Below are 27,862 nucleotides of genomic sequence, written 5' to 3' on the forward strand. Positions count from 1 at the left end.
ACTAACTATTGTTGTTTTAATGTAAATATATCAATAAGAAACTGTGCAAAGTTTTGTGTTTCTGGATCAAAGATATTTCTCAAAAACAGTGATTGAAGGTTGAGCAAATTCTTAAGTCTGGGAATGCTTTGTGAACTTGGGGCCAGGTTGATAATAGTAAACAAAATATATCGAGACGCAATGAAATAGCACCTCTGAGATGACGTGGCATAACTTTGCACCTTCCACAAAACCTAGCTTTTTAAAAGCTGCATTATATACCCCACGTGTGTACCAGAAAAATCAACATACTGATTCTGTTGGGTTTAATTTTTTTGATTGAGAATTGTTCGGGGTGCGTTTACGCAATCTTCAAAACATTCTCACATGTTATCATCGTAATATGATGTTGTTACATCCTTAATTGCAAGATTAAAGCAAATCTTTAAAACAAAATTGAGCTGAAAAGTACTAAGTAGGGCGTTAAACCTGGATTTATTTCAAACAAGATTTACATTCATCTATTTATAAAAGTGATGTATTATTTTTATTGCATCTCAGTATAAAATATTAACAATGATAACAAAATTTATATAAATTTTATACAGGTGCACAACTTGTAATGTGTGAGCTTTATAAATGTATTAAATTATTCTTAAATATACATTATGTAAGATTTTGATAAAGAGCTAGCCATTCTTGCTATAATAGTTCGAAGATAAAAAATGTAAAATGACTAATTTGAAAATTTCATTCAAATTACTCTATTGCGAGCGAAGATATTAGCCTTTGAAGGCTATTTTAGAATATTTCAATTAATTGATGATACAAATTTCATCTTAACACACCTTATATAAACAATTCAACATAATGCTTTGAAACGTCTAACGTAAACCTTTTCAAATGAAACTTCGATTTAAAAATATTTTCGAACCCTCTGGACAAGTAAAATAGGATGTAATGGATAATTTACACAACAGGTGGGACACTTAAACATCTAGTACTTAGATAGAGATATTATTTATTTTCTGGAGCTTTCAAGCCAGCAAGAGTGTTATTGTCCCTTTAAAGTAAATATACAAAATAAAAGAAACTGTTCCAAAGCAATTTGGGATCACGTGGCTAAGTGGGTAAGACGCTGGCTCGCTAGCCTGGAGGTCGGGTGTTCGATCCCTGCATTGGCCGAGATTTTCCGGCGTGGTTCCCCCTTTTCAGTGATGCAGTACGGAGGGCCTGACAAGGACAGCTGTCTAATCCTTCGGATGATACGAAAACCCGAGGTCACCTGTATACATTGGAATGCACGTAAAAGATCCCGTGGCAGTTGGAATTCGATATAAGAATAGGTGATAGAGCCGCTGCCCGGGCAAAATTTCCCTTAAATCACACCTTATGGCGTATGCCCGTCTTCATTAGCCCAGCATAGGAGCAGAATAGTAGGACGTTAAACCCCATTTCATTTCATTTCCAAAGCAATTTGATCGTTTGAGAAGAAAAAAAATATATAGACATGGTCGAGACTATAATGAGTTTCATAACTTGCCCATTTGCTACGAACACTATGTGACTATATGCATGTATGTTGTATATGTAGAAAACTTACGGATGCTACTGGAACGACAGGTTGAGATGTCTCAACAAATCTTTAGCAAAGAAAAGCTGTAGTAAAGAATACACATTTTTTTTTTTATAAACAATATTTTTATTCAAGATGTCTGAATGGGATTGGGGAACAGGCTTAGCCTATGTAAAACCCCTTGTTATAAACAAGAAAAGGGCACTGGGAAACCAGCCAAAACTGGCACGGACATGCCAAAGGCTAACAACAATATACACAAAACAATAAATAAAAAAAATAAAATGTGAATGTCATCATAATTTATTAATAATAATTTTATAATATGTAGTAGAAAATGATACACAAACGTGTGTTCGGATAATTTAATGTCCGAAAATAAATGGTTTATACTCCCGATGGTATGTTATATAACTAATTTAAAAAAAACTCATTAAAATTATGAATAACTTACATCTATTACACCGTCAAGTTCTTGAAATTCCAGGACGTCGTACGCTTCTGCCATGTTGACATACGGCCGGAAGTTACTTGTGCCTTATTGACTTCGCGCATGCGATGTACAACATAATTATGTCATCACCGTTATACGTCACCGAGTGGGCGTTCCCGTTAGTGTTCTAGTTCTATGGTTTAAATGATTAATACAATGACGTCATTATTAATGTGACGTCATAATGTATGTTTAATTTCATCTGTGAATTAGGAGATAAACACTTCCTGTTACGTATTTAGAGGGGGTTTATTGTCCATTTAACCATGCTTGAATCATTAGAACACGAGACGCGATAGCGTCGAGTTGTTCTAATGGATAATTCAAGCATGGTTAAATGGACAATAAACACCCGATAAATACGTAACAGGAACGTGTTTATCGATATTGTAGCACAAATATTTTGAGATTTTCTTCGGAACTATTTAGGAAACATTTTTACACTCATTTTAAAAAGTCGTTATTTGGTCACGCGTTTGCGTTCATTTTTCAAAATATTTTCAATAGATTATAGACGGCCTCATTTGCTTACCTGCAAATTTAAAATGTTTGGGTCTCGAGTTGATGGTAAATGAATTATGAAAGAAAATGTTATTCGGATATCGACAACAAAAAGTATTTTTAACGTTTGAAGATTTTTAAAAGAATAAGAAATTAGTATTAGTGCGGTATTTCGAGACGAGTGTCAACGCGATTGAAAGAATTCCGTCCTGCTATCCGAGACTAAAAGAGGAGTAACTCTTGGCAACAAAAATGACTTCGCTTCGGGAGATTCATGTAAGTTTCCAGCCTTTATTATTTTATTTTGCAGATTGTTATCACAATGTTGTAGCTAGTTCTTCTTTACACAATTGAAGTTCATACTTTCATCCTCTAAAATAACATATAAACCATGACAATGATGTCTAGCTAGTCTTAGGATGCCAGTGGTTGCTATATGTAGCTGTTCTGACGTACGTGTTGTCAACAAATGACAATTGGCAATGATAATGATTAGGCCTATATTTCAGCAGCTATATTCGACTCCCTCATTGTATTCTCAAGCGATTCCTTGTGACTAATGACTTATTATTAGGTAGATCATGTAAGTCAGATTTTAAAAGCATGATTTTTTAAAAAAAAATCCACCACCTGATTAATAAAAATTGGTGAGTGAAGCTCGCCTACCAAAAAAGAAAACGGGGCCTACTGACACTGTCACTGCCTAATTACGAATATATTTGGATACCTGAAAACGGTTTTAATTAATTTATGACTGATTTTCTACTGTTTTATGTATTTCAGAAATGTGATTTCATAAAAGATGATGTTTGAAAATGGTGTGATAGTCATGTGTGCAGAATTCCTTGAAGATATTTGCCAATAAAGATTTGAGTTGAAGAAGATCAGAGCACAAAAATGAAAAAAAGTACACTGTTATATTTATACGCAGTAATTCGCCTTGATAATTTAGAGGGGGTTTATTGTCCATTCGACCACACTTTTCGACCAATCAGAATCGAGGAAATTTCTAATTTGTGCTACAATTATTTTTAAACGATGACTGAATGACTACACGAATATTTCTACGATTGATCAGCTTAAATAAATGACATATTGTTTTCATAATGGTTTGTCTTCTTGTTCTTACTCTTAAAAAGATAGGTTTGCATCCAACGAAACATACGCCAACAGAAGCTAAGTCGTCCGGACAGTCATCAAGGGTTGTCGCATATTTTTTCTTTTGTCAGCAATGAGAACATTTACAACATATGAAAATCTGATTACGAATAATAACCAGAAATTGTCAGAAATCATTAGAATTTGTTTCAATTGTTTGTCTCGTGACCTTATGCAATTTATATTAACTTTAGCCGCTAGATATTTCAAAGTGATTATCATCGTCTTCGTCTCATGACATTAAACACTGCGTATATATTTAACGTCAATCGATTATTAACTTTTCCCTCCAGAGGGTTCACAAGGTATTTCAAATTGATCAAGGGGCAATAACTCTGGCAGCAACTAAAAATTAATAGGCTTCTTTGTCTCATGACCTTAAACACTGTATAAATTTAAAGTCAATCGGACATTAACTTCAACCTCTAGGGCGCCCACAAGATTTTTCAAAGTGAGCAATGGTCATAACTCTGGACGTAATTATCGGAAATCGTTGAAAAACCATAGACATCCTCATCTCATGACCTTAAACACCGTGTATAAATTTAAAGTCAATCGGATTTTAACTTTAGCCTCAAGCAATTGTGAACGCCGGACACTGTCTGGCGCCTCTCTGAGAGTAGTCACGCAGCTTTATAGGCGCCATTTTTTCCGCACCTTATTTATTTGCTTTATCACACTTGTGTGGGACGTAAGTGTCTATAAATGCAACTTATTGAGCTCAGATGCGCAATGGATTGAATTATTTCGCAAAACCATATAATTAAAGGAGCTAAGTCTCTAACTCAATATCATCCAAAATCTTCAACATTTAAAACACAAATTATTTGTCAATTTAAAACAACATTGATGCTGTGATCTTACCGGAAAAGGGTGGGCTTCTGATATCCAATATTTAAGACAAAATAAATATTTTATCATTGGTACACGAATCGTGTACCATAATGCGTTTCAGCCCCAGTTCTAGCAAGAGACTAGAGGAACGAGGCTAGACATATTGCACCAAACCAAACGGCTGATGTAGACTGGAATAACCAGACACTAGGAATTTGCACTCGATTGAGACTGCTGGCTTATTTCACGGAACATAACTGATTTGAAATTAGAGTAAAAACGGAAACGATTGAATGTAAATCAGTTTATATACATTCATATTACGGTATTATAATAATTATATGAGTTGCGACCCACTTGTGTCAATTTCTAGGTCCCAAATATTAGCGATTTAGCTCCTTTAAGGTGTAGCGGTGGATGGCCTAATGGTTAGCGCATGATCGTTGTATCATAAGGTTTGGCATTGAGTCAGCTGGCGTGGTTTCGAGTCCCCGGAATTGTACGTGACAAGGAGTAGGGCGTCTGTCCAACCTCGTGGGCTGTCTCCGGGTCCTCCATTATCCCCCCCCCACCCCACTGCTAAAGAACCCTACGCTCAAGCGAATTATTAAAATAAAATTGAACCATATTATGTTAGTCCCGAAATGACCTAATTTGTGTCGCGTGGACGGTAAACCCCATTTCTCTCTCTCTCTCTTTATTGTTAACCGCGATGGGGGCTCAACGAAACCAGTCGGTCCGAGGGCATAGAGTCACCCAGTGCAACCCTGACAATTTTAACCTGGGGCTAAATGCGGAATTATGATAATAAATGGTTGCACACTGCAAAATTTTTAAAATCGAAACCAATAATCAGGGAAAATTGGATACCAGCCATACAATAAGTCGATCACCAGCAGCGTTAACTGGTTTCCTGTCCCACTGAAAATTAAAGTCAAGGAACAAGGAGGATTGTTTAATGGCGCATGTACGTACATTGATGGGGGAGGGGGCACTTTTTCCTAACAGAGGGCACATAGTCACACCCACCCCTATACCCTGATCTCACCGGATTCGAGTGTTATCACTAAATCCTGGTTGTCCCCCGCCTTTCGAAGAAAGCAGGGGACTATTAAAATGGGTTCGTCCGTCTGTCTGTCCGTCCGTCTGTCTGTCTGTCCGTCACACTTTTTGGGACACAATAACTCTCTTCCTAATTGAGCTAGAATGTTCAAACTTGGTGTATGTGTTTATTAGGGTAAGCAGAGATAAGCAATTTGATTGGTTGATGCTTTGGGACACGATAACTCTCTTCCTAATTGGGCTAGAATGTTCAAACTTGGTGTATGTGTTGATTAGGTCAATGCCTTGATGGAGTTCGAAGATGAGCATTTTCCGCTTAGGGTAAGCAGAGATAAGCAATTTGATTGGTTGATGCTTTGGGACACGATAACTTTTAATTGAGCTAGAATGTTCAAACTTGGTGTATGTGTTTATTAGGTCAATGCCTTGATGGAGTTCGAAGATGAGCATTTTCCGCTTAGGGTAAGCAGAGATAAGCAATTTGATTGGTTGATACTTTGGGGCACGATAACTCTCTTCCTAATTGAGCTAGAATGTTCAAACATGGTGTATGTGTTGATTAGGTCAATGCCTTGATGGAGTTCGAAGATGAGCATTTTCCGCTTAGGGTAAGCAGAGATAAGCAATTTGATTGGTTGATGCTTTGGGACACGATAACTTTAGTTCTAATTAAGTGAGATTGATGAAACTTGGTGTATAGTTTAATTACAGTAATACCTTGACTAAGTTTGATAATGAGCATTTTCTGCTCAGGGTAAGCAGAGCAATACGCAATTTGATTTTTATATGTGTCCTCTAATTATTTTCCTATTTCGGCGGGGGACATCAGCCTCACTGTTGGCTTGTTTCTTTTGTTTTTGGGGGGGTTGGGTGGCTGAATGGTTAGCACGTGCGCGCAGTACCATAAAGTCTGTCATTGAGTCATCTGGCGTGGTTTCGAATCCCCGGTTGTACGTGGCAAGGAGTAGGGTCGCCTGTCCAACCTCGTGGGTTTTCTCTGGGTCCTCCGGTTTCCTCCCACTGCTAAAGACCCCTATGCACAAGCGAATTATTGAAATAAAATTAAACCATGTGTTAGTCCCGAAATGACCTAGTTTGTGTCGAGTGGATGTTAAACCCCATTTCTCTCTCTCTCTCTCTCTTTTGTTTTTGCAAACACGTCCTACCCTGCCTACCTTGCCTCTGATGAAGTCATACACTTATATAACCTCTCTTACATAACATAATAACACGATATTTTAATATAGCAATCATTCATTTCATTTTATTAGATATGAACTAATATGTGTATTGAAATTTGCATAAATCTATACAATCTGTTGTATATATAGGCTATTTTCAAATTTATAACTTTATTAAAAACGATTTATATTAAAACTGTATTTTCATAAATCTATACAATCTGCTGTATATAGGCTACTCGGTTTGAGATCTTACATGATTTATTTTGAAAATACGTTATGGGAGATTAGATAAAGAGCTGGCAGTTCTCATTATAATAGTTAAAACTAGATAATGTAAAGTGAATTTGATGAAAATTCCAGTCAAATTGACCCACTATGAACCGAGATTTTAGCGATTGAATTTTCCGCCTAGCCTCGATACGTTATGGGAGATTAGATAAAGAGCTGGCAGTTCTCATAATAGTTAAAACTAGATAATGTAAAGTGAATTTGCTGAAAGTTTCTGTCAAATTGACCCACTATGAACCGAGATTTTAGCGATTGAATTTTCCGCCTAGCCTCGATCATCATTACTAAAGTCGGTAGGATATAAAACATAGTCTCGGTTATCCATTTAATAATTAAATTATGAATGGAAGTCGAACAGCAAACGGAACCTAATCCAATAAACATGACAGGCTAGCGATGTCATCGAGGGTTGATTATGGTCTGGATAAGTTAATTAATGTCTAATTAATAATTTAGATAATATTCCAGGCCTAAAGAAAGACCTGCAATTATGGCGGGGTATCAGGTTCAAAATGCGATCTGCGGTAGAAAGTAGAAAATAAAAAGCAAAAGAGAAAATTCTTATCCAAAATGGACATTTTCGTGGTGCTTTTCAACTTTAAGTCGTAAATATTTTACTTTCAACAACAGAATTTCTACTTTCAACAACAGAATTTTTACTTTCAATAATCAACTTGTATGTTTACGGTTATATTGATTGAGTTATATATATCTGTATAACAGAACACAGTTTTTTATGGGATACAATCACTGGTTTATTCTAAAAGCACGACGTATATCTGTATAGTACGTAACTAACGTACGAAAATTAAATGGTAGCTGGCCTTTTCCGCAGGTAGCGTGTCTCTGATGTTCAGAATAATATCTGTATATGTGTTGCCTTTTACTGTGTGAAACAAATTTCTTCTGGCCCAGAGAGAGAGAGAGAGAGAGAGAGAGTTTAACGTCCAATAAACACAAACTAGGTCATTTCGGGACTAACATATTGTTTAATTTTATTTCAATAATTCGCTTGCGCGTAGGAGGTCTTTAGCAGTGGGAGGAAACCGGAGGACCCGGAGAAAACCCACGAGGTTGGACAGGCGATCCTACTCCTTGTCACAGTTGAAACCACGCCAGTTGACTCCATGACAGGCCTTATGATACAGCGCGCACGTGCTAACCATTCGGCAATCCAACCCCTCCATTGAACAAAGAAACAAAGATGTAATTTTGACTAATGTTTTTATTTCTCTTAAATTCCTATATAATATTACACAATGACCTTACGTCATAGCACAGTTAGGAAAAAGGGAAAAAAAACATAAAATAAATTGAGTAGAATTCCAGATAATAAACTACATTATTATTCTATTAACCAATTTTCCTACGTATGGGGCGGCTTATATTTCTTAATAATAGTTATTTCAATAAATGGCACGGACTAAACAAAATACCAAGCCAAATGATTATATTAAACATACATTATGCAAGGGCTAAATTCCCTATTGATTCCAAGAACAGGAGTATTAAACATACATTATGCAAGGGCTAAATTCCCTATTGATTCTAAGAACAGGAGTATTAAACATCTAAATAAGCCAACTGAAGGTCTTTCTTTAGACCTAAAATGTTATCTAAATTATTAATTAGACATTAATTAACTTATCCAGACCATAATCAACTCTTGATGGCATCGCTAGTCTGTGATATTTACTGGATTATGATCCAATTTGCTGCTCGACTTCCATTCATAATTTAATCATGAAATGGATGATCGAGACTATGTTTTTTTTTTATCGTACAGACTTTAGTAATGGTGATCGAGGCTTGGCCGAAATTTCAATCGCTTAATTCTCGGTTCAGAGTGAATCAATTTGACTGAAATATTTAACAAAAGGCCTTTACATTATCTAGTTTTTAACTAGCATAGTGAGAACTGCCAACTCTTTATCTAATCTCCCATAATGTAACTTTAAAGTCTTCTCATTATTCATAATCATATTACAAAGTGCACAAATACACACAGCGGGGTGACAATTAACATTTGCATGTAATAGTACATTGTACAAATTAGCAAATTTAGAGTAATAGTGCGCGATTTGCACTTTGTCGGAAAATAACAAATCTCCCATGACCTGACCCTCGCTAATATGCACTCAGATTGAATATTTAACATTTAATTAAAGATACATTATGGAAGATTAGATAAAGAGCTGGCAGTTCTCACTATAATAGTTAAAAACTAGATAACGGATAGGGAATTTGTTGAAAATTTCAGTCAACTTACTCCAACACTGAACCGAGATATTAGCTTTTGAATTTTAAGCGTAGCCTCGATCGTCATTACTAAAGTCAATACGATAAAAAACAAAGTCTCGATTATCCATTTTGACGTTAAATCATCCATTACAAAATATATTCAAATCCAGTAAATATCGCAGGCTAGCGATGGCATCGCGAGTTGATTATGGTCTGGAAAGTTAATTAATGTCTAATTAATAGTTTAGATAACATTTCATACCTAAAAAAAATGACCTGCAATAGGCAGATGCATGTTTAAAGTGAGCATTAATACATTTATAAAGGTCTATCAGTACGTCCTTGTTTAGGAACTATTTTACGTAATGTTTCGAGGTCCTAAGTTGAAATATCGAATCCCCGGTTGTACGTGGCAAGGAGTAGGGTCGCCTGTCCAACCTCGTGGGTTTTCTCCGGGTCCTCCGGTTTCCTCCCACTGCTAAAGACCCCTACGCGCAAGCGAATTATGTAAATAAAATTAAACCATGTTAGTCCCGAAATGACCTAGTTTGTGTCGAGTGGACGTTAAACCCCATTTCTCTCTCTCTCCCCCTAAGTTGAAATAAATGTCAGCGTAAAAGGTGAATTTAGCAAGGTGAAGACGGACATACGACATACAGTGTGCTAGGAGAGAAATGGTGCCCGTCAGCGGCGACACGACCTACGCTTATATTGAATTCCAACTGCCAAGGGATCTTTTACATGCACATCAATGTGTACACGGGACCTCGGTTTTCCATACCACCCGGACGACTAGACAGCTGTCCTTATCAGGTCACCCGTCCTGCACCACTGCTAAGGAGAAATCACGTCGGAAAGGGGTACAAGGGTAAATTTGACCGGTCAACGTCGTTTTCTTTACTCAACATTACTGCCGAAGATTCTTCCACGTGAACGCCAACTAGTACGTCGGTGAACCTCGGGTTATCGCCCCAGCCGAATGTCTAGACACTTTTAATTGCCAGGCACTCCGCCATGTACCACCGACAAGGGGAAGCATATAAAAGTTATATGTATATGAAGCGAGGATGATTATATACACCAACTCCGCATAAATTCGATTGAAATTATTCAATATAACTCCATTAACTATCAGCCGATTTATAAACCTATAACGGGAAATCTTTTTGATCTTTGGGGGGTTGGATGGCCGAATGGTTAGCACGTGCGCGCTATGTCATGAGGCCTGTCATTGAGTTAACGGGCGTGGTTTCGAATCCCCGGTTGTACGTGACAAGGAGTAGGGTCACCTGTCCAACCTCGTGGGTCTTCTCCGGGTCCTCCGGTTTCCTCCCACTGCTAAAGACCACTACGCGCAAGCGAATTCTTGAAATAAAAATTTAAATGTGTTAGTCCCGAAATGACCTAGTTTGTGTCGAGTGAACGTTAAACCCCATTTCTCCCTCTCTCTCTCTTTCCTACGGCAGCGGATGATCCGATCACTTTATTATGTACATAACTCACTTTTTATCTGACGTGTTGCCAATATTATGTAGATTTCTAAATGTTAGCAAAGAAGTGATATTGTTTTGAGAATAAAGATCCATTATTACACTAAACAAAAATCTTGTCTCTAACTACGTTCTTTGCAGGGGCGGGGGGGGGGGGGGGCAGAGTGGACGTTAAACCCCATTTCTCCATCTCTCTCTCTTTGACTAAGCCTTTTCCTAATCAAATATCCTGACAAATATTCATTATATATAATTACGCTATCATATATTAAAGCAAGAAAAGGTTCCGATGGAACTGAAAGTGCTAGCTTACAATATTATGTAGATTGTTTTCGTTTCCAACATATGATATTTATATGTCATATAGTTTATAACCATTTGTTGTATTGGACCTGATTTTATTTATAATCCATTGCCATGGTAATCTATTATTGTACGTATATATGTATAAAACTGCATCGTATTTATTACATTATAGGGGATCACGGTGGCTACGCGGGTAAGATGTTGGCTCGTAAGCCCGGAAGTCGGGTGTTCGACCCCTTCATTGGCCGAGAAAGTTCAGCCAGATTTTCCGGTGTCGTTCCCCTTTGCAGGACGGAGGGCCTGACAAGGACAGCTGTCTAGTCGTTCGGATGGGACGAAAAACCGAGGTCCCGTGTACACATTGGCATGCACGTAAAAGATCCCTTGACAGTTGGAATTCAATGTAAGAGTAGGCCGCAGTGCCGCTGTCCGGGTAAAATTTCACTCATAGCACACTGTATGACGTATGCCCGTCTTCATTAGCCCAGTTCGGAGCAGAATAGTAGGGCGTTAAACCCCATTTCATTTCATTTCATTTCATTTATTACATTATAAACATCTGAAGACATCGGGGGGGGGGGGGGGGGGGGGGGTAGCACGTGCGTGCTGTATCATAAGGTCTGTCATTTAGTCAACTGGCGTGGTTTCGAATCCCCGGTTGTACCTGACAAGGAGTCGGGTCCTTGGGTTTTCTCAGGGTCCTGCTGTTTCCTCCCACTGCTAAAAACCCCTCACGCAAGCGAATTATAGAATTAAAATTGAACCATGTGTTAGTCCCGAAATAACCTAGTTTATGTCGAGTGGACGTTAAATCCAATCTCTCTCTCTCTCTCTCTCTGAAGACATCGGAATAGACAGCTAGATTAAGATTAGATGTTTATCAAAGATGAATGATTTCATTTTTAACTGAACTTATTTTTTAGACAGCTAGATTATGATTCGATGTTTATCAGAACAAAGTAAAGATGATTGATTTTATTTTTAACTGGACTTATTTTATATTTATTGATGTAGCTATATACACACATATGAACATCTGGCCAATGTTTATTGATATCACGGATCAATTAACATAATAACTAAGCGGTATAGACTAATTAATACTTATTCCCAACTTACCATATCATTGCTTGATGATGACTTGAGAAACCTAGTCGAAACGTTGCTTAGTAATAAGCAGTAATAGAAATGATGAAGACTATAGAGGCCTAGTTGAAACGTCGCCAAGTAATAAGCAGTAATTATATTTCATAGAATTGATAATGATTAGAGAAGCCTAGTTGAAAGGTCGCGCAGTAATAAGCAGTAATTTTATTACATAGAACTGATAATGACTAGAGAAGCCTAGTCGAAATGTTGTTCAGTAATAAGCAGTAATTGTATTCCATAGAATTGTGACCTATATATTACCATATCAAATATGTAAATTAATACTTATTCCCAACTTACCATATCACATCTGTAAATTAAAACTTAAACATACATTATTCAAGAGCTAAATCTGCCTATTGCAGGTCTTTCTTTAGGTTAGAAATGTTATCTAAATTATTAATTAGACATTAATTAACTTATCCAGACAATAACCAACTCTCGATGGCATCGCTAGACTGTGATATTTATTGGATTAGGTTCCGGTTTGCTGTTCGACTTCCATTCATAACTAAATCAAAAAAATGGATAATCGAGACTACTTTAATCCTACCGACTTTAGTAATGATGATCGAGGCTTACCCCAATATTCAATCTCTAAAATCTTGGTTCAGAGTGGATCAATTTGACTGAAAATTTCAGCAAATTTCCTTTACAATATAGCTTTAATATAGAATTGATCAATCTCATTAAATTGCAGATCTATATTTCGTTTCGTTTTTTTTATACTGTCGATTGTCTCCACTCAAGGTTAAATGCATAATTGCGAGGTGTAAGCAGGGCTATCGCTAACCCTAGCTTTAACCTTACCCCAAGACCTTGCCATACGCATTACCCTAACCCTAACCCACAATCCTCGTCAACAATCACGTGACGTTGAGGAAATATGCATTTGGCTTTGTTAATTAGATCTACCCCCCCCCCCCCCCTTGATGCAATGAAGATAAGTAAAACGAAATTTTGAAATTTTCCCCTTGTCAGTGGTGCAGGACAGCTGTCTAGTCCTTCGGATGAGGTCCCGTGTATACATTGGAATGCACGTAAAAGATCCCTTGGCAGTTGGAAATCGATATAAGAGTAGGCGATAGTGCTGTTGCCCGGGCAAAATTTCCCTCATAGCACACTGTATGGCGTATGCTCGTCTTCATTAGCCCAGTCAGAGTAGAACAGTAGGACGTTAAACCCCATTTTATTTCATTTCATTTCTGATGTTTAATTAGAAATCAGATAAACTTACAGCTGTGGCGGTTTTCTTTGATAATCTATAATCAACCATCTTAATCCTTGGAACAGCTTGTTGCTAATTAATTTATCATTAATTGCTGACCTCCAGTTCCCTCCCACTGCTAAAGGCCCCAACGCGCAAGCGAATTATTGAAAGAAAATTGAAACATAATTTAGTCCCGAAATGACCCATGTCGAGTGGTTATACAACTAACCGAATGATATTCCAGTTGCGTACGTAAGGGAGACATCTCTCTCTCTCTCTCTCTCTCTCTCGATGGGACGGGAAGGTAGGGCCCAATGTACGCATTGGCGTGCACGTAAAAGAACTCTTGACAGTAATGGAATACAATATAAGAATAGGCCGTAGCGCCGCTGTCCGGGCGAAATTTTTATTTGCCGTGGATCAAGTTCGTTTTAAAGACTGGAATGTGACTGACTGCCGACGTTAATTGTTTAAGCAAGACCCCCAGAACACCTTTAGAGTTATATACAACATACAATATAAATTACCTAACTTTTGAGCTAAAAAAGATTAATTTATCTAATGGCTTGACATATCCCGAGGGAGAAGGGGCAATTACTTGGCTTCAGCCGTTTTATTTTTTTTTCACTATTAAGATAGATTGGGTTAGTACGGCGTATAAAGGCTAGACGTATTAGTTAAGATGTGATATTAGTAAATATTCAGCATAGTTTGCTTCGTGCACGATCCCTGTTAGTAACCCTCCGAGTTAGTGTGAGCGGTGCATGGATTAGAGATGACCCCTAACGTAAGTATATTCATCAGCTGCAGACTCTCTCTCTCTCTCTCTTTCTCTCTCTCCCTCGAGAAATGGAATGAAATGAAATGGGGTTTAACGTCCTACTATTCTGCTCTGAACTGAGCTAATGAAGACGGGCATACGCCATACAGTGTGCAATGAGGGAAATTTTGCCCGGACAGCGGCACTACGGCCTACTCTTATATCGAATTCCAACTGTCAAGGGATCTTTTACGTGCACGCCAATGTATACACGGGACCTCGGTGTTTTAATAACCGCGCGATTAACTTGATTATGGTTCTAATTTTAGTTCAATATTTCACGTGCACGTAGGGGTGTTTAGCAGTGAGAGGAAACGGGAGGACCCCGAGAAAACCCACGAGGTTGGACAAGCGACCCTACTCCTTGTCACGTACAATCTGGGAATCGAAACCACGCCAGCTGACTCAATGACAGACCTTATCATAAAGCGGCGCTACGTTGGATTTTAACGAGATTTGCCAAAACTCGGGTTCGACCTTTGACGAAATATAAATGTGACCGATGTTGTGGAGCTATTGTTCATATTTAATGGAGAATCAATATGGCCACACTTGTTAACAGATAAATGGTTAAACGGACAATTAGAGAACGAATCAATGTGTTGATACTCGTAACGGAAGTCGATATGTACTATTCAAAGGTTCTCCACGAATATTTATTGGTGGTTTAAAAGCCAAAGCTTAGAAATGTACCCATTTATGGTCATTGAATATAGCTCTATTCACGCGCTTTGTTTTGGGGGGTTGAATTGAACAAAACAAGACCAGTTGAAAGAGCCAGACCATTTCTAATTGACTTCACGGAGACAACATTTATTAAAATCTCCAATCGTTCGTCGTACACACGGCTAATAATTAAGCCCCGTCTCTATGGAATACTCTCAGCGCCAAAATGACAAGCCATGGTAATAGCTCAATCTGCACTGTAAATGTAATCGTTGTTTTATTGTAAATGCTAAAATAGCACAACACAAATGAAATGAAATGGGGTTTAACTTACGTCCTAACTGTTTGTTGTTGTTCTTTGTGTTTAGCGTCCGCTTTAGCTTTCACCGAAGGTGACATTGCAGACAAGTCTTTTTTTCATTTTTATTATCTTAGCGCACGCGCAGGGGTCTTTCCTGTGCCCGGAGTAAACCCACGAGGTTTAGAAGGCGCCCTTATCTCCACGCCCCATACGCTCACACCAGGGATCGAAACCACAACCGTAAGCAAGAGGTGACCGGCCATTTAGAGGTCGAAGGTCATCCCAACCCACCTCCAACTTGTTTGCACCGACTGGGCTAATGTAGACGGGGCATACGCCATACAGTATGTTGTGAGAGTCATTTTGCCAAGGTAGCGGCCCTACGGTGTATTCTTAAATCGAATAACAACTGCCAATGGATCTTTTACGTGCATGCAATGTGTACACGGGTCTCGGTTTTCCCCCATCCGAACGACTGTCCCAATCTGATTTCGTTTCGTTTTTTCACACTTTCGATGGCCTACACTACATGAAGATCTGACCGGTTGTAGCGATAGGTCGCGTCAGAGGCCATACGAGCGGCTTTTGACCTATGGCGTCAGACATTTGATTAACTAATCAGCATTGATGTTACTAGTGGATTACCCACAGTTCCGTGCAAAACACACCCAAAGCTCGCTGTAAAAGATCGTTTCATTGGCTAATAGCTCACATCATTCAGAACACGTCAATGATAACAACTGTTCCAGATCCTAGTGTAGTAAAAGACAAGTAAAACGAAATTTTGAACTATAAAAACGAAACGAAATAGGATCTGTGTTTTAATCAGATTGCAGCTGTCCTTGTCAGAAGAGCCGGGATCGAACCCAGGATCTCCTGGTTAGTGAGCCAGCGCCTTAAGCACTGAGCCACCATCAACAACGAATCCACTACTCACTGAACCACAGTGGATATATTTTTATAGTGTAACTTTACCTCGATTACATACAGTATAATATAACAGCGGTTAAACCATATTGATTTTGTTGTAAATGTATACTGATATACACAGATACGTTCCATGCAGGCCACAGAGAAAGAGCCATGGAAATTCAGGGTAAGCAATCATTTTAAACATAACGAAGTAGACTTTCGACACGGTTGCGCTAATACGTGATGGTAGTTTATGATAGGCCTACTGTTGTGTAGCGAAGTAGAATTTGGACACGGTTGCGCTAATACGTACTTTTGATGGCAGTTTATGATAGGCCTACTGTTGTGTAGCTATTGCACGGGTAAGCAATTATTTTAAAGATAGCGAAGTAGAATTTGGACACAGTTGCGCTAATACGTATTTTTGATGGCAGTTTATGATAGGCCTACTGTTGTGTAGCTATTGCACGGGTAAGCAATTATTTTAAAGATAGCGAAGTAGAATTTGGACACAGTTGCGCTAATACGTATTTTTGATGGTAGTTTATGATAGACCTACTGTTGTGTAGCTATAGCACGAAGTACAGTCCCGGAATTCGTGGTAAGCAATCATTTTAAAGATAACGAAGTAGAATTTAGGCACGGTTGCACTAATATGTATTTTAAATGGTAGCTATGATAGGGCTGTTGTGTAGCTTTGACACGAAATTTTAGAATTGTTTATCGATGGTTCAAACGATGCTAGAGAAATAGACAGAGAATGGGGTTTAACGTCCACTCGACACAAACTTGGTCATTTCGGGACTAACATATGGTTCAATTTTATTTCAATAATTCACTTGCGCGTAGGGGTCTTTAGCAATGGGAGGAAACACAGTTTCGGTCGATTGCCATTAATAGAGAAATTATTGTACTGCAATTGAATGCTGAATATTTGTTGACAGAACAATCTGATTATAATACAGATCTATATTTCGTTTCGTTTTTTTTATACTTTCGATGACCTACACTACATGAAGATCTGGTCGGTTGTAGTGGAATGTCGCGTCAGAGGTCACACGAGCGGCTTTTGACCATATGACGTCAGACATTCGATTAACCAATCAGCGTTGATGTTTCTACTGGGTTACCGACAGTTCCGTGCACCTCACGCCTAAAACTCGCCATAACAGACCGTTTCATTGGCTAATCCCTCACATCATCCAGAACGCGGGTTATATCACAACTTTTCTAGATCCTAGTGTAGTAAAGACAAGTAAAACGAAATTTTGAACTATAAAAAACGAAACGAAATAGGATCTGTGTTTTAATCAGATTGGGGTTAGGTATGACATAAACAGATTTTGTACTGCTAAAATTAGGTATGAAAAACTCAATACATCGTGGAATCAATTAAAGCAAGTTAAAGGGGCATTATGGAAGATTAAACAGAGAGCTGACATAGGATGGCATCGAAAGTTGATCAAGGTTTTTTCAAGTTAATAAATGTCTAATTAAAGATACATTATGGGAGATTAGATAAAGAGCTTACGGTTCTCACTATTATAGTTAAAAACGAGATAATGTAACGGGAATTTGCTGAAAATTTCAGTCAAATTGATTCACTCTGAACCGAGATTTTAGCGATTGAATTTTCGGCCTTGCCTCGATCATCATTACTAAAGTCGGTAAGATAAAAAAAAACATAGTCTCGATTATCCATTTCGTGATTAAATAATGACTGAAAGTTGAGCAGGAAATCTGATCGTAATCCAGTAAATGTCGCAGGCTAGCGATGACATAGAGAGTTGATTATAGTCTGGAAAAGTTAATTAATGTCTAATTAATAATTTAGATAACATTTCAGGCCTAAAGACTAAAGAAGGACCTGCACTAGACAGATTTCGCCCATGCATAATGTATTTATAATAATTTAGATAACATTTCACACCTAAAGAAAAACCTGCAATAAGCAGATTTAGCTCTTGCATAATTTATGTTTAAAGTAGCTAAATCGCTAATATTTGAGACCTAGAAATTGACACAAGTGGGTCGCAACACATACAATATTGTAATATGAATGTATATAAATTGATTTACATTCAATCGTTTCTGTTTTTACTGTAGTTTCTAATCATTTATGCCACGTGTTCGGCGAATTACGCAAGAAGTCTCAATGGAATGGCAATCTCTGGCGTCTGGTTATTCCAGTCTACACATATAGTATTTATTGCGCATGATCTCCAGATAAGAATATGGCCTCACCGTTTGACATGACTTGTGGAATATGTCTAGCTTCGTTCTTCGAGTCCTTCATTACAAAAGGCGCTGAAACGCATTATGGTACACGGTAAAAAATTTATTTTGTCTTAAATATTGGATATCAGAAGTTCATCTTTTCCCGGTAAGATAACAGCATCAATGTTGATTTAAATTGACAAATAATTTGTGTTTTCAATGTCGAAGACTTTAGATAGTACTGAGTTAGAGCCTTAGCTACTTTAAGTGAAAAAATTGTAGAAAGATAGACATTAAAAAAAACCAAAAACAAAACAGATCAATATATTTTACTAACGACAAATTCTGATTATGTTTGATAAAGGGGCGTGTCTGTTAAATTTAGAACTAGGGAATGGGATGACAGCTGTTCAATCAGGTCTATAGTGTATATCTACAGTTTGTTTTATTAGTTTGACTTGTTCAGTTGCACAGCAACGATTATACATCTATAGTAGATAATAAAGTCGACGTAAATATTGGATATATTGTTAGAAAATATCGTAAACTCTTCTGAATTGAGATGAGGCGAGATACTTGGCTATTCCACTTACCCCGCCCCCCCCCCACCCGGCACCGTAAAGACTATAGAGGGGGATGAAAGTGTTTGAGTGACAGGTGTTAACACACCTTAACCGAAAGACGTCTAGATCGGGAGGTCCCAGGATTTAGTCTACCAGCCCCCACCCTGACGGCTAGAGGAAGATGGAAGTCTGCTGAAACATAATTGAGAAACACCGAGGATGATGAAAGGTGTTAAGACTACAGTGCGTGTACACCTAGGCCGCAGCAGGTTCAGTATGCCGAGCCTGTATGGTCTGAGGGAACCACGGTGGCTAAGTGAGTAAGACGCTGGCTCCCTAGTCTAGAGGTCGTCTGTTCGATCCCTTTGTTGACCGAGAAAGTTCATCGGTATTTTCCGGTGTGGTTTCCCCTTGTCAAGGGTGGAGGATGGAGAGTCTGACAAGGACAGTTGTCTAGTCGTTCGGATAGGAAGAAAACCCGAGGTCCCGTGTACACATTGGCGTGCACGTAAAAGATCCCTTGGCAGTTGGAATTCGATGTAAGAGTAGGCACACTTTATGACGCAGCCGGAGCAGAACAGTCGAACGTTAAACCCCATTTCATATATATGGTATGAGATGTACCTTTTATTATTTTACTTTAATTTTTCAGGTGAGCGAGAAGTTAAAAACATGTTCCGGCGGCGGGTACTTGTGTATATTTGTGTGATATTTCTAACTTTTGAAACGTTTTTACTCGTGGAACAACAGAAGAACATAACGAGGGGTAAGAACAACATTTATTGTTAATTACTCAATCTGATTAAAACACACATCCTATTTTGTTTCTTCCCCCGTTTGTACGTGACAAGGAGTAGGGTCGCCTGTCCAACCTCGTGGGTTTTTCTCCGGTTCCTACGGTTTCCTCCCACTACTAAAGACCCCTACGCGCAAGCGAATTATTGAAATAAAATTAAACCATATGTTAGTCCCGAAATGACCTGGTTTACGTGGAGTGGACGTTAAACCCCATTTCTCTCCCTCTCCCTCTCATTACACAGTTTCAAATAAAATGGTGTTTAGCGTCCTTCGTCTCTTCAACAGAAAAACATTACGAAGGGTAAGAAATGACATTAATTGTTAATTAACAGACAATCACACAGTTTCAAATGAAATGAAATAGGGTTTAACGGCCTACCTCTCTGCATCAACCGGAAAGAGAGAGAAATGGGGTTTAACGTCCAATCGACACAATCTAGGTCATTTCTGGACTAACATATGGTTCAATTTTATTTCAATAATTCGCCTGCTCGTAGGGTCTTTGGCAGTGGGAGGAAACCAGGGAAAACCCACGAAGTTGGACAGGCGACCCTACTCCTTGTCAAGTACAACCGGAGTTCGAAACCACGCCAGGCATTATGTTACCGCACGCACGTGCTAACCATTCGCCCCCCCCCCCCAGTCATGGTTAATATAAATCAGGATAGAAGCTAATTAGTTAAGTATTTAATCCATTATTGTTTATTTATGTTAATATCTTTTTTAATGTCAACACTTGAGCTTATCCATTAATAGTTAGAATATAAAAAGGGTAATGTACAGCAATAGGCAAGGGCCAGACTGCGCACGCTCGCCATTCTCTCTTTTCTAAAACCCGGAGCGTCTCCTTCGGATGAATTTCACCTCGGGCGCTTCCCTGCAAAGACATTGTGTCTTATCCAAAAAAGCTGGATCAAACCTATTTTGTGACTTCTTCTGGCAAGTTTCTTATGTGGGATATTACGTATTATATTTTGTGCAATTACATAGCTTAATAATTCCGATTAGTTGCAAAGCTGATAGTTTATGAACCTTTTGGCGTTATTTTACCTGGATTATCGCCCTTTTTATTGTGTTGTTTTTGTTACTTTCTAAAATTTTGACGTCATTGACAACCTACCGGATTTTTTTACGTCACGTTATTCAGTCAGCAGACGGCTGTCTATCGAGGCGGTCTACATTTTCTCATTTGCCTCTTTGAATTCAGTATTGTTTTTATCTGTTTTTGTGATGGGTGGAACATTTTCCCTACTGTTTTCAATATGCCTCGATTCTATTGAATACTAAAACGTTTCTTAAATGACTTAGAGCATTTGGTTTAGACTACCTGTTTTTTTTTTATACATTTCACCTATGTGGTTAATTACTTGTATAGTTAAATTTTACTACAATATGCTCACATTCATATTTCTTGTAACATATAGCAGATCATGACTCATGCTGGCATTACACATTGGTTTCTCTGGGTTTTATTCTTGATTGGTGGACGCTTACGGCTAGCCGCCGGATCCATTCACTTTATTTGAATTGTTCGTTTGTTTGTGATTTCTGCGTATTATGTCTTGTCCATATATTTGTTTTTATGTAAATTGTGTGTGGTGCAGTCCCCTTGCACTTACTATGAGGAAACAGTTGTCTACAATATCACCTTATGTGGAAGTGGACGTCAAACTCCAGGAACGAACGAACGAATTAGGCGGGTCAAACGACGGCTAAATGATGTCGTACGTAGAACAAATTGCAACAAAAGGTTTTTTGTTTTCTATTGACTCATTATAATGTCCTAAGTAAGGAAAAGAAAGTTTACCAAAATCGGAGTCCAAATAAGGACAGGGGGCGTGGCCAAATCCAAGATGGCGGCTGTCGATCAAAAATTGCAAATATATCTAAAACTATTGGGTTTAGATACCATAAATGTATTGCGGACGGATAGGAAGTCGGTACCAGCGAGTTAAAAAAATGGCGACGTTCTGTCTCTACGACGTCATGACGTTACTGTGACGTCACAACGGCATATCTTCCAAAATTAGTCCATATAATACGCATGTTAGCAGTAGAAACGAATGCTGATTCAGAGAAGAGGATTTGCCCATTATGGGTTGATAAACAAGAACAATGTGTTACAATAACGTAGAAGGAAGCTAAAAGTATATAAATATTGCTGCATTGTCGAAAGGTGATACTATTACAGCAGCCCTAGGAACACAGATTCATTTTAATTGTTGACAAAAATAGCCTACGTCCAACTGGGCTCCATCAGTATGCTATTAGGGGAATTTTGCCCTGCAGTGGCGCAAAAGCACTCTTATATCGAATTCCAACTGCAAAGGGTTCTTTTACTGGAGAAGTGCATTAAAGTATGAATGGGCGGGGCTGACCAATTTTCACATTTGGGCCACTCAGAAGTAGGTTAATCCCCAAAATCATTATAAGGATTCATATTTTGACACAGGTGTACTCGAGATGTGTTACAAAAAAACAAAAAATAATTTTGGCTGTAATGCGAAAAGCGCCCTCTGGTAGTGTTCCTAAAAGCTACACTTAAAAAGTTACGTTTTGTGGGCCCCGTTCATGTGGACAGACAGGAAGTCAGTACCACAGAGTTCAAAAGATGAAAACTGGTCTACCCGATTTTTTACGTTTTAGCTGAAAGTCTGTTGGGATGTATTTTTCCTGATGAGCATGGCTAATGCTACTACTCCGGTAGTCAAACACCAGGTTAAGCCGTGCGATGGAAATAAAGCAGGGCCCGTAATAGAGGGGGGGGGGGACAACTGGGACACTTGTCCAGGAGCCCGGAGTCTAAAGAGTCCCGGAGGTATGCCGCGTAATGGTAATGTTTTAAAAAAACATTTGTTGGTATAAAGTAATTAAAAAATACACTGTTACTTGATCATAAAGCAGAAGAAAACAGGTAACTTTGCTGAATGTGGGAATTTGGAAAAATTGGTAAATTTAAAACTATAAGTCACCTGCCCAGGCCTTAGTGCCGTGGAGCCCTGACCCGTTCTCGTTCCTTTTGATGCTATCGTCAACGTGAGGGTATTTAATCCAGCATCTGACTATGGTTCTGTAGGAAAGTTTGAGTAGGAAGAATTTTTTCGAAGAAATGTTTAGTGGGTGCCGAAGTAAGTATTTTGAACTTGGGTGGACACTCACCACGTGGTAGGTTATTTCACAATGACGTCATCAAATATGGCCGCCGACATTATATCAATTTTATCCTACCCGCTCTAGTTTTCCGTCAATTTCTATGAAATAAAGGCCAGAATGAAGCTGTTTATTTGAACTGATTTGAAGAACATATATTTGGTAATTTTTTTATTAATTTTCAAGAAAACACATCACATTTCTAAGCGAAAACGTGGAAAAAGTTAAAAAAAATATAAGAAAATTAGCACATTTACAATGCTACAACAATAAGAATACTTTAATAACACTCAAAAAAGAAGTTCTGTCTTTTTATATTAAGAACTATCTGTGCATACTAATTAATGATGTCAAGCATAGTTACCGCAAGATGTGATGTCACATAGTTACCATAAGATGTAGTATCTTCTGACTGTGAAGAAATACACCGAGCGGAATCTCTCACACGAATTCAAAATGAAATTAGCAAACATATACCTAGCGTGAATAAACTTATATATATATATTTATATGTATCACGATAATAATTGTTACCTTTATAACAGAAGCATTTTAAGACATGTTATTACCGTAAACATACTAAAATATTGCAAACTGGGCGCGCAGTCAAGAGTACGTTCACTTTGCATCAAACAGTATTCAAACCAGCTTTGGTGGCAAAATGTTGTATTGTATTCAAGACGCCTATTTCACACAAAATATTATTTTATATCCATGTGGACCTTCCATATTAACATTTTTCCCCTCCCTTTTTAGGGATGGGTTGAACAAGAGTATAGTAGTTTCAGGGCTCCCAAAACTAGTTTAGGTTCTTGCGTAATTTGGTGTACCCGTTTAATCATGAATTTATGTCGTTTTTGATGAATTGCTAAGATTGCCGCAAGTTAGATGTGCAGAAGCTAGAAACACCAAGATATACTCTATAAAGCACAATTTACATTAAAAACGAAACTGAAGTTTTTCGATATATTTGGCAATTGCGGACCTTTTTCCAACCAATGTGCTTTAGCAAAGTGACCTCCAGTTACCCCAGATATACGCCAAGTGACGCTAGAGACTATGTGTCTTTCAAAACGTTTCGTCGAGTAGCTTGTCCCAGGGCCTGGATGTCGCTGTCGCGGGCCATGAAATAAAATCCAACTAATGTGTTTTGATGGATTATATATCTTTAATATGTGCCGATTCAGAACCCGGATGATGCCAATACAAATTAGTATTCCAATATGACGACTTTATTCAAAATATGGCCACATTTCGATGTTAGCAATGTGGTGGCATAATACGTCAAATAGTAGGTTTTCGGGGTAGGCACATTAACATCTGAACCCCAAAATGTGCCATGACCGAACAAAACACCAATATGGTACTCAAATTTGACAAAATATCTATGTTCAGTAGACCATGGAAGTAAATAGTACATTTAGCAGTTCATATATTAATTCGGAGACCTTGAAAACCTCCAGTTTAACGTATTACACCATCACATTACTACAATTAACATTGAAATGTCCCTCCGTCTTCATTATCCAAGTTGGGGCAGAACTGTAGGATGTTAAACCCCATTTCATTTCGAAATGTCCCGCCAATCGTGACCGCCAATGCGAATACAGTGGTCATATTGGAATAACTTTGGATGGAACATATTTTATGTTAATACCTGAATTAGGAGACCACGAAAAACTATACAGTCTAAAATGGGTCCCATTTTGAATTTGGCTTCCTAGCGGAATTTGCCGTCACTTTTGGGGGCGGGGGGAATGCCAATGTTCTTTGGATTCAGCGAGTCGTATTCTTATAAAAACCAACCTTCAAACCGACGTCTGAGAAAAATAACCAGAAAATGTATGGGGACAAATATAAGAACTTCTTCAAAATGTGGCCTAACATAACTAGTATAAAGACGATATAATCAATTTTAAGGATGAAGCCGAATGAGAGCGACGATGTAGTGGCCAAATAGATAAAAAAAAAAGCGACATTAAGGAGCCCAGCGACTCAATGTTTGACACCTATTTTGTGCTTGTACTGTGGAAGTGCATTGAATGTTGCATGGATAGGGTCGACCGATTTTCACCTTTTTGGACTCTCTGGTATTCAGTTCCTATCTGTCCACATATGATCTGGACCCACAAAACGCCACTATAAAGTAATGCTTTTGTGGACACCACCAGGGGCTGCTGTTCACATTACCGCGAAAGTTGGTTTTGTAACACATCTCGGGTACATCTATGAAACTGGTGTCAAAATATAAATCTTTCTGATGATTTTTGGGCCAAATGTCAAAATTGATCAGCCCCACCCATTCACCTTTTTATGCACTACTTTTCCAATAAAAGACCTCTTGGCGGATGAAATTCGATATATGAGTAGGCTGTTGCGCCATTGCAGGGCAAATTTTCCCTCATAGCACACTAAGGGAGCCAAATCGGAGCAGAACAATAGGATGTATAACCTCATTTTATTTCATTTCTTCAACAATTGAAATGAATCCGTTTTCCTGCAGCTACTCTGATAGTATCACCTATCGGCAATGCAGCAGTAGTTATACTTTTAGCCCCCCCCTCTCCGTAATTGTAACACATTGTTCTTCTTTGTCAACACAACATAATGGGCTTGCAATCTTTTCTGCATCAGCATTCGTTTCTGCTGTTAAGATGTGTAAATGGACTAATTTTGGAAGAAATGCGACGTCTGATATGCCGTTGTGACATCGCAGCGACGTCATGGCGTCATAGAGACATAACGCTGATACCGACTTCCTATCTGTCCGCAATACATTTATGGTGTCTAAATCCAATAGTTTTAGAGATATTTGCAATTTTTGATCGACAGCCGCCATCTTGGATTTGGCCACGCCCCCCGTCCTTATTTGGACTTTGATTTTGGTAAACTTTCTTTTCCTTACATAGGACATCATAATGAGTCAAAAGAAATCAAAAAACCTTTTGTTGCAATTTGTTCTAGGTCAAACGTTAGTTTGACCAGCCTAAATCAATAAGCAAGTCATTAGGTCACTCGACTTAGCAGCAACTACGTCGGTCATCCACTGTGCTGTAAAGGGGCCCATACACGTTCAATAATTCCGTCAATATTATTGATCCAATATATTGACTCAATATATTGAATCAATAATATTGACAGGAATTGCCCACACACGATTCAATATTTCCATCAATAATTTCATCATTTTTTGGTCATTTTTCAAAATGGATGCCATGTTTACTCTTCCAAGGTTGACGATGGAATGAAAATATTGACGCAATTATTGACAGATTCTCCACGCACGATCTATATTGTCATTCAATAAATTGACCGTCCGTCAATATATTGATGAACCATCAATAAAAATCAAAATGGTTTTGATCTGTGAATATATTGACGCAATGATGGTTATTGACAATATTTTACATCAATATAGCCCACACATGTTCAATCTCAATAATATTGACGGAATTATTCAACGTGTATGGGCTCTATAAGTGTACATTCACATTTTATGTATTGAATTATTGTCATTTTTAAGATATAAGTTCTAGTAATTAAAAGATTGAAGAACCATTCCAGACTTATTAGTCATTGAAGAACCCAATTGTTATATTATAGCAAGGATTATTTCCTAATGTTTCCAGTCGTATCGGTCCCTGTTGAATTGTGGTTGATCGTTTATCGAGTTATTGCCCTTAGATTCCATAATTACTCTCGAGACCTACACAGTATTTTATCTATATATATATATATATACATATATATCTTGTTTCAATAGCATTTAGTAAGTGACCTGGGAATATACAGGTCACAATTCCTTGATAAAATATGAAATATAACGAGTCAATACATGTTGTTATGTACATGTATATATTGTCTTGTTATATTTTTATTTTTATATGGAATTCGGTATAAAAATAGGCCATAGTGTCGCTGCCGGGGCAAAATTTTCCTCATTGCCCACTGTATGGCGTATGCCCGTCTTCATTGGCCCAGTCGGAGCAGAACAGTAGGACATTAAACCCCATTTCATTTCATTTCATTGATTTAAAATAACCGTGATTGTGGAATTTTTTTTTGTTTTTTTTTCAAAACTTGCTGACCGCGAAGCCATCCTTTGTTTTTATTTTAGCTCTAATAAGATTTAAAAGTCATAATTTTTTTTTTTTTTAACTATTTCAATTCGAAATGCGGTATGTACATTAAAGGTCACCGGAAAAGCTTCAAACGGCGGAAATTACTTACATTAAATTTACCTGTTGCAGGTAATATTGACATTCGGGTTGGTGTTATACTTATGGAAAGGATATGTTGACATAATTACTTGCATTATTTAAAAAGATTATGAAGCTTTTCCGGTGACCTTTAATATAGAGAAAGAGAGAGAGAGAGAGAGATTTAGCTCTTGCATAATGTATGTTTAAGTTTTAATTTACATATGTGATATGGTAAGTTGGGAATAAGTGATAATATTATGTGATATGGTAATATAAAGGTCACAATTCTATGGAATACAATTACTGCTTATTACTGAACAACATTTCGACTAGGCTTCTCTAGTCATTATCAGTTCTATGTAATAAAATTACTGCTTATTACTGCGCGACGTTTCAACTAGGCTTCTCTAGTCATCCTCAATTCAACTAGGCCTCTATAGACTTCATCATTTCTATTACTGCTTAATGACTGAACAACGTTTCGACTAGGCTTCTCTAGTCATTATCAAGCAATGATATGGTTAGTTGGGAATAATTAGTCTATACCGCTTAGTCATTATGTTAATTGATCCGTGACGTCAATAAACATTGGTCAGATGTTCATATGTGTGTATAAAGCTACATCAATAAAAAAATATGTCCAGTTAAAAATAAAATCAATCATCTTTACTTTGTTCTGATAAACATCAAATCATAATCTAGCTGTCTACTCAGAGAGAGAGAGAGAGAGAGAGAGAGAGGGGGGGTAACGTCCACTCGGCA

General features: G+C 37.9%; 1 protein-coding gene and 1 long non-coding RNA gene across 6 annotated transcripts in view; both read left to right on the forward strand.

Moving 5' to 3' along the window:
• Positions 1 to 27,862, forward strand: part of LOC126824037 (carbohydrate sulfotransferase 11) — a 50,617-nt gene that overhangs the window by 19,166 nt on the left and 3,589 nt on the right. For 3 of the 5 annotated variants that reach the window (XM_050553186.2, XM_050553183.2, XM_050553181.2), the window contains exon 2: positions 19,603 to 19,716. Coding sequence is in view for 3 of the 5 variants with exons in the window: in XM_050553181.2 (XP_050409138.1) it covers positions 19,603 to 19,716 (114 nt within the window). In the remaining 2 variants the exon portion in view is untranslated. Of the gene's footprint in view, positions 1 to 16,284; positions 16,355 to 19,602; positions 19,717 to 27,312; positions 27,332 to 27,862 lie in introns of those variants that run through there. The other 2 variants (XM_050553182.2, XM_050553185.2) reach the window with 2 other exon arrangements.
• LOC126824132 (uncharacterized) lies at positions 1,624 to 3,656 on the forward strand. Its single transcript, XR_007681489.1, has 2 exons — positions 1,624 to 2,825; positions 3,333 to 3,656. It is a non-coding gene; the product is annotated as an uncharacterized LOC126824132 (long non-coding RNA).

The sequence above is a fragment of the Patella vulgata genome, chromosome 6 (assembly GCF_932274485.2).
Source record: "Patella vulgata chromosome 6, xgPatVulg1.2, whole genome shotgun sequence".
Classification (NCBI taxonomy): domain Eukaryota; kingdom Metazoa; phylum Mollusca; class Gastropoda; family Patellidae; genus Patella; species Patella vulgata.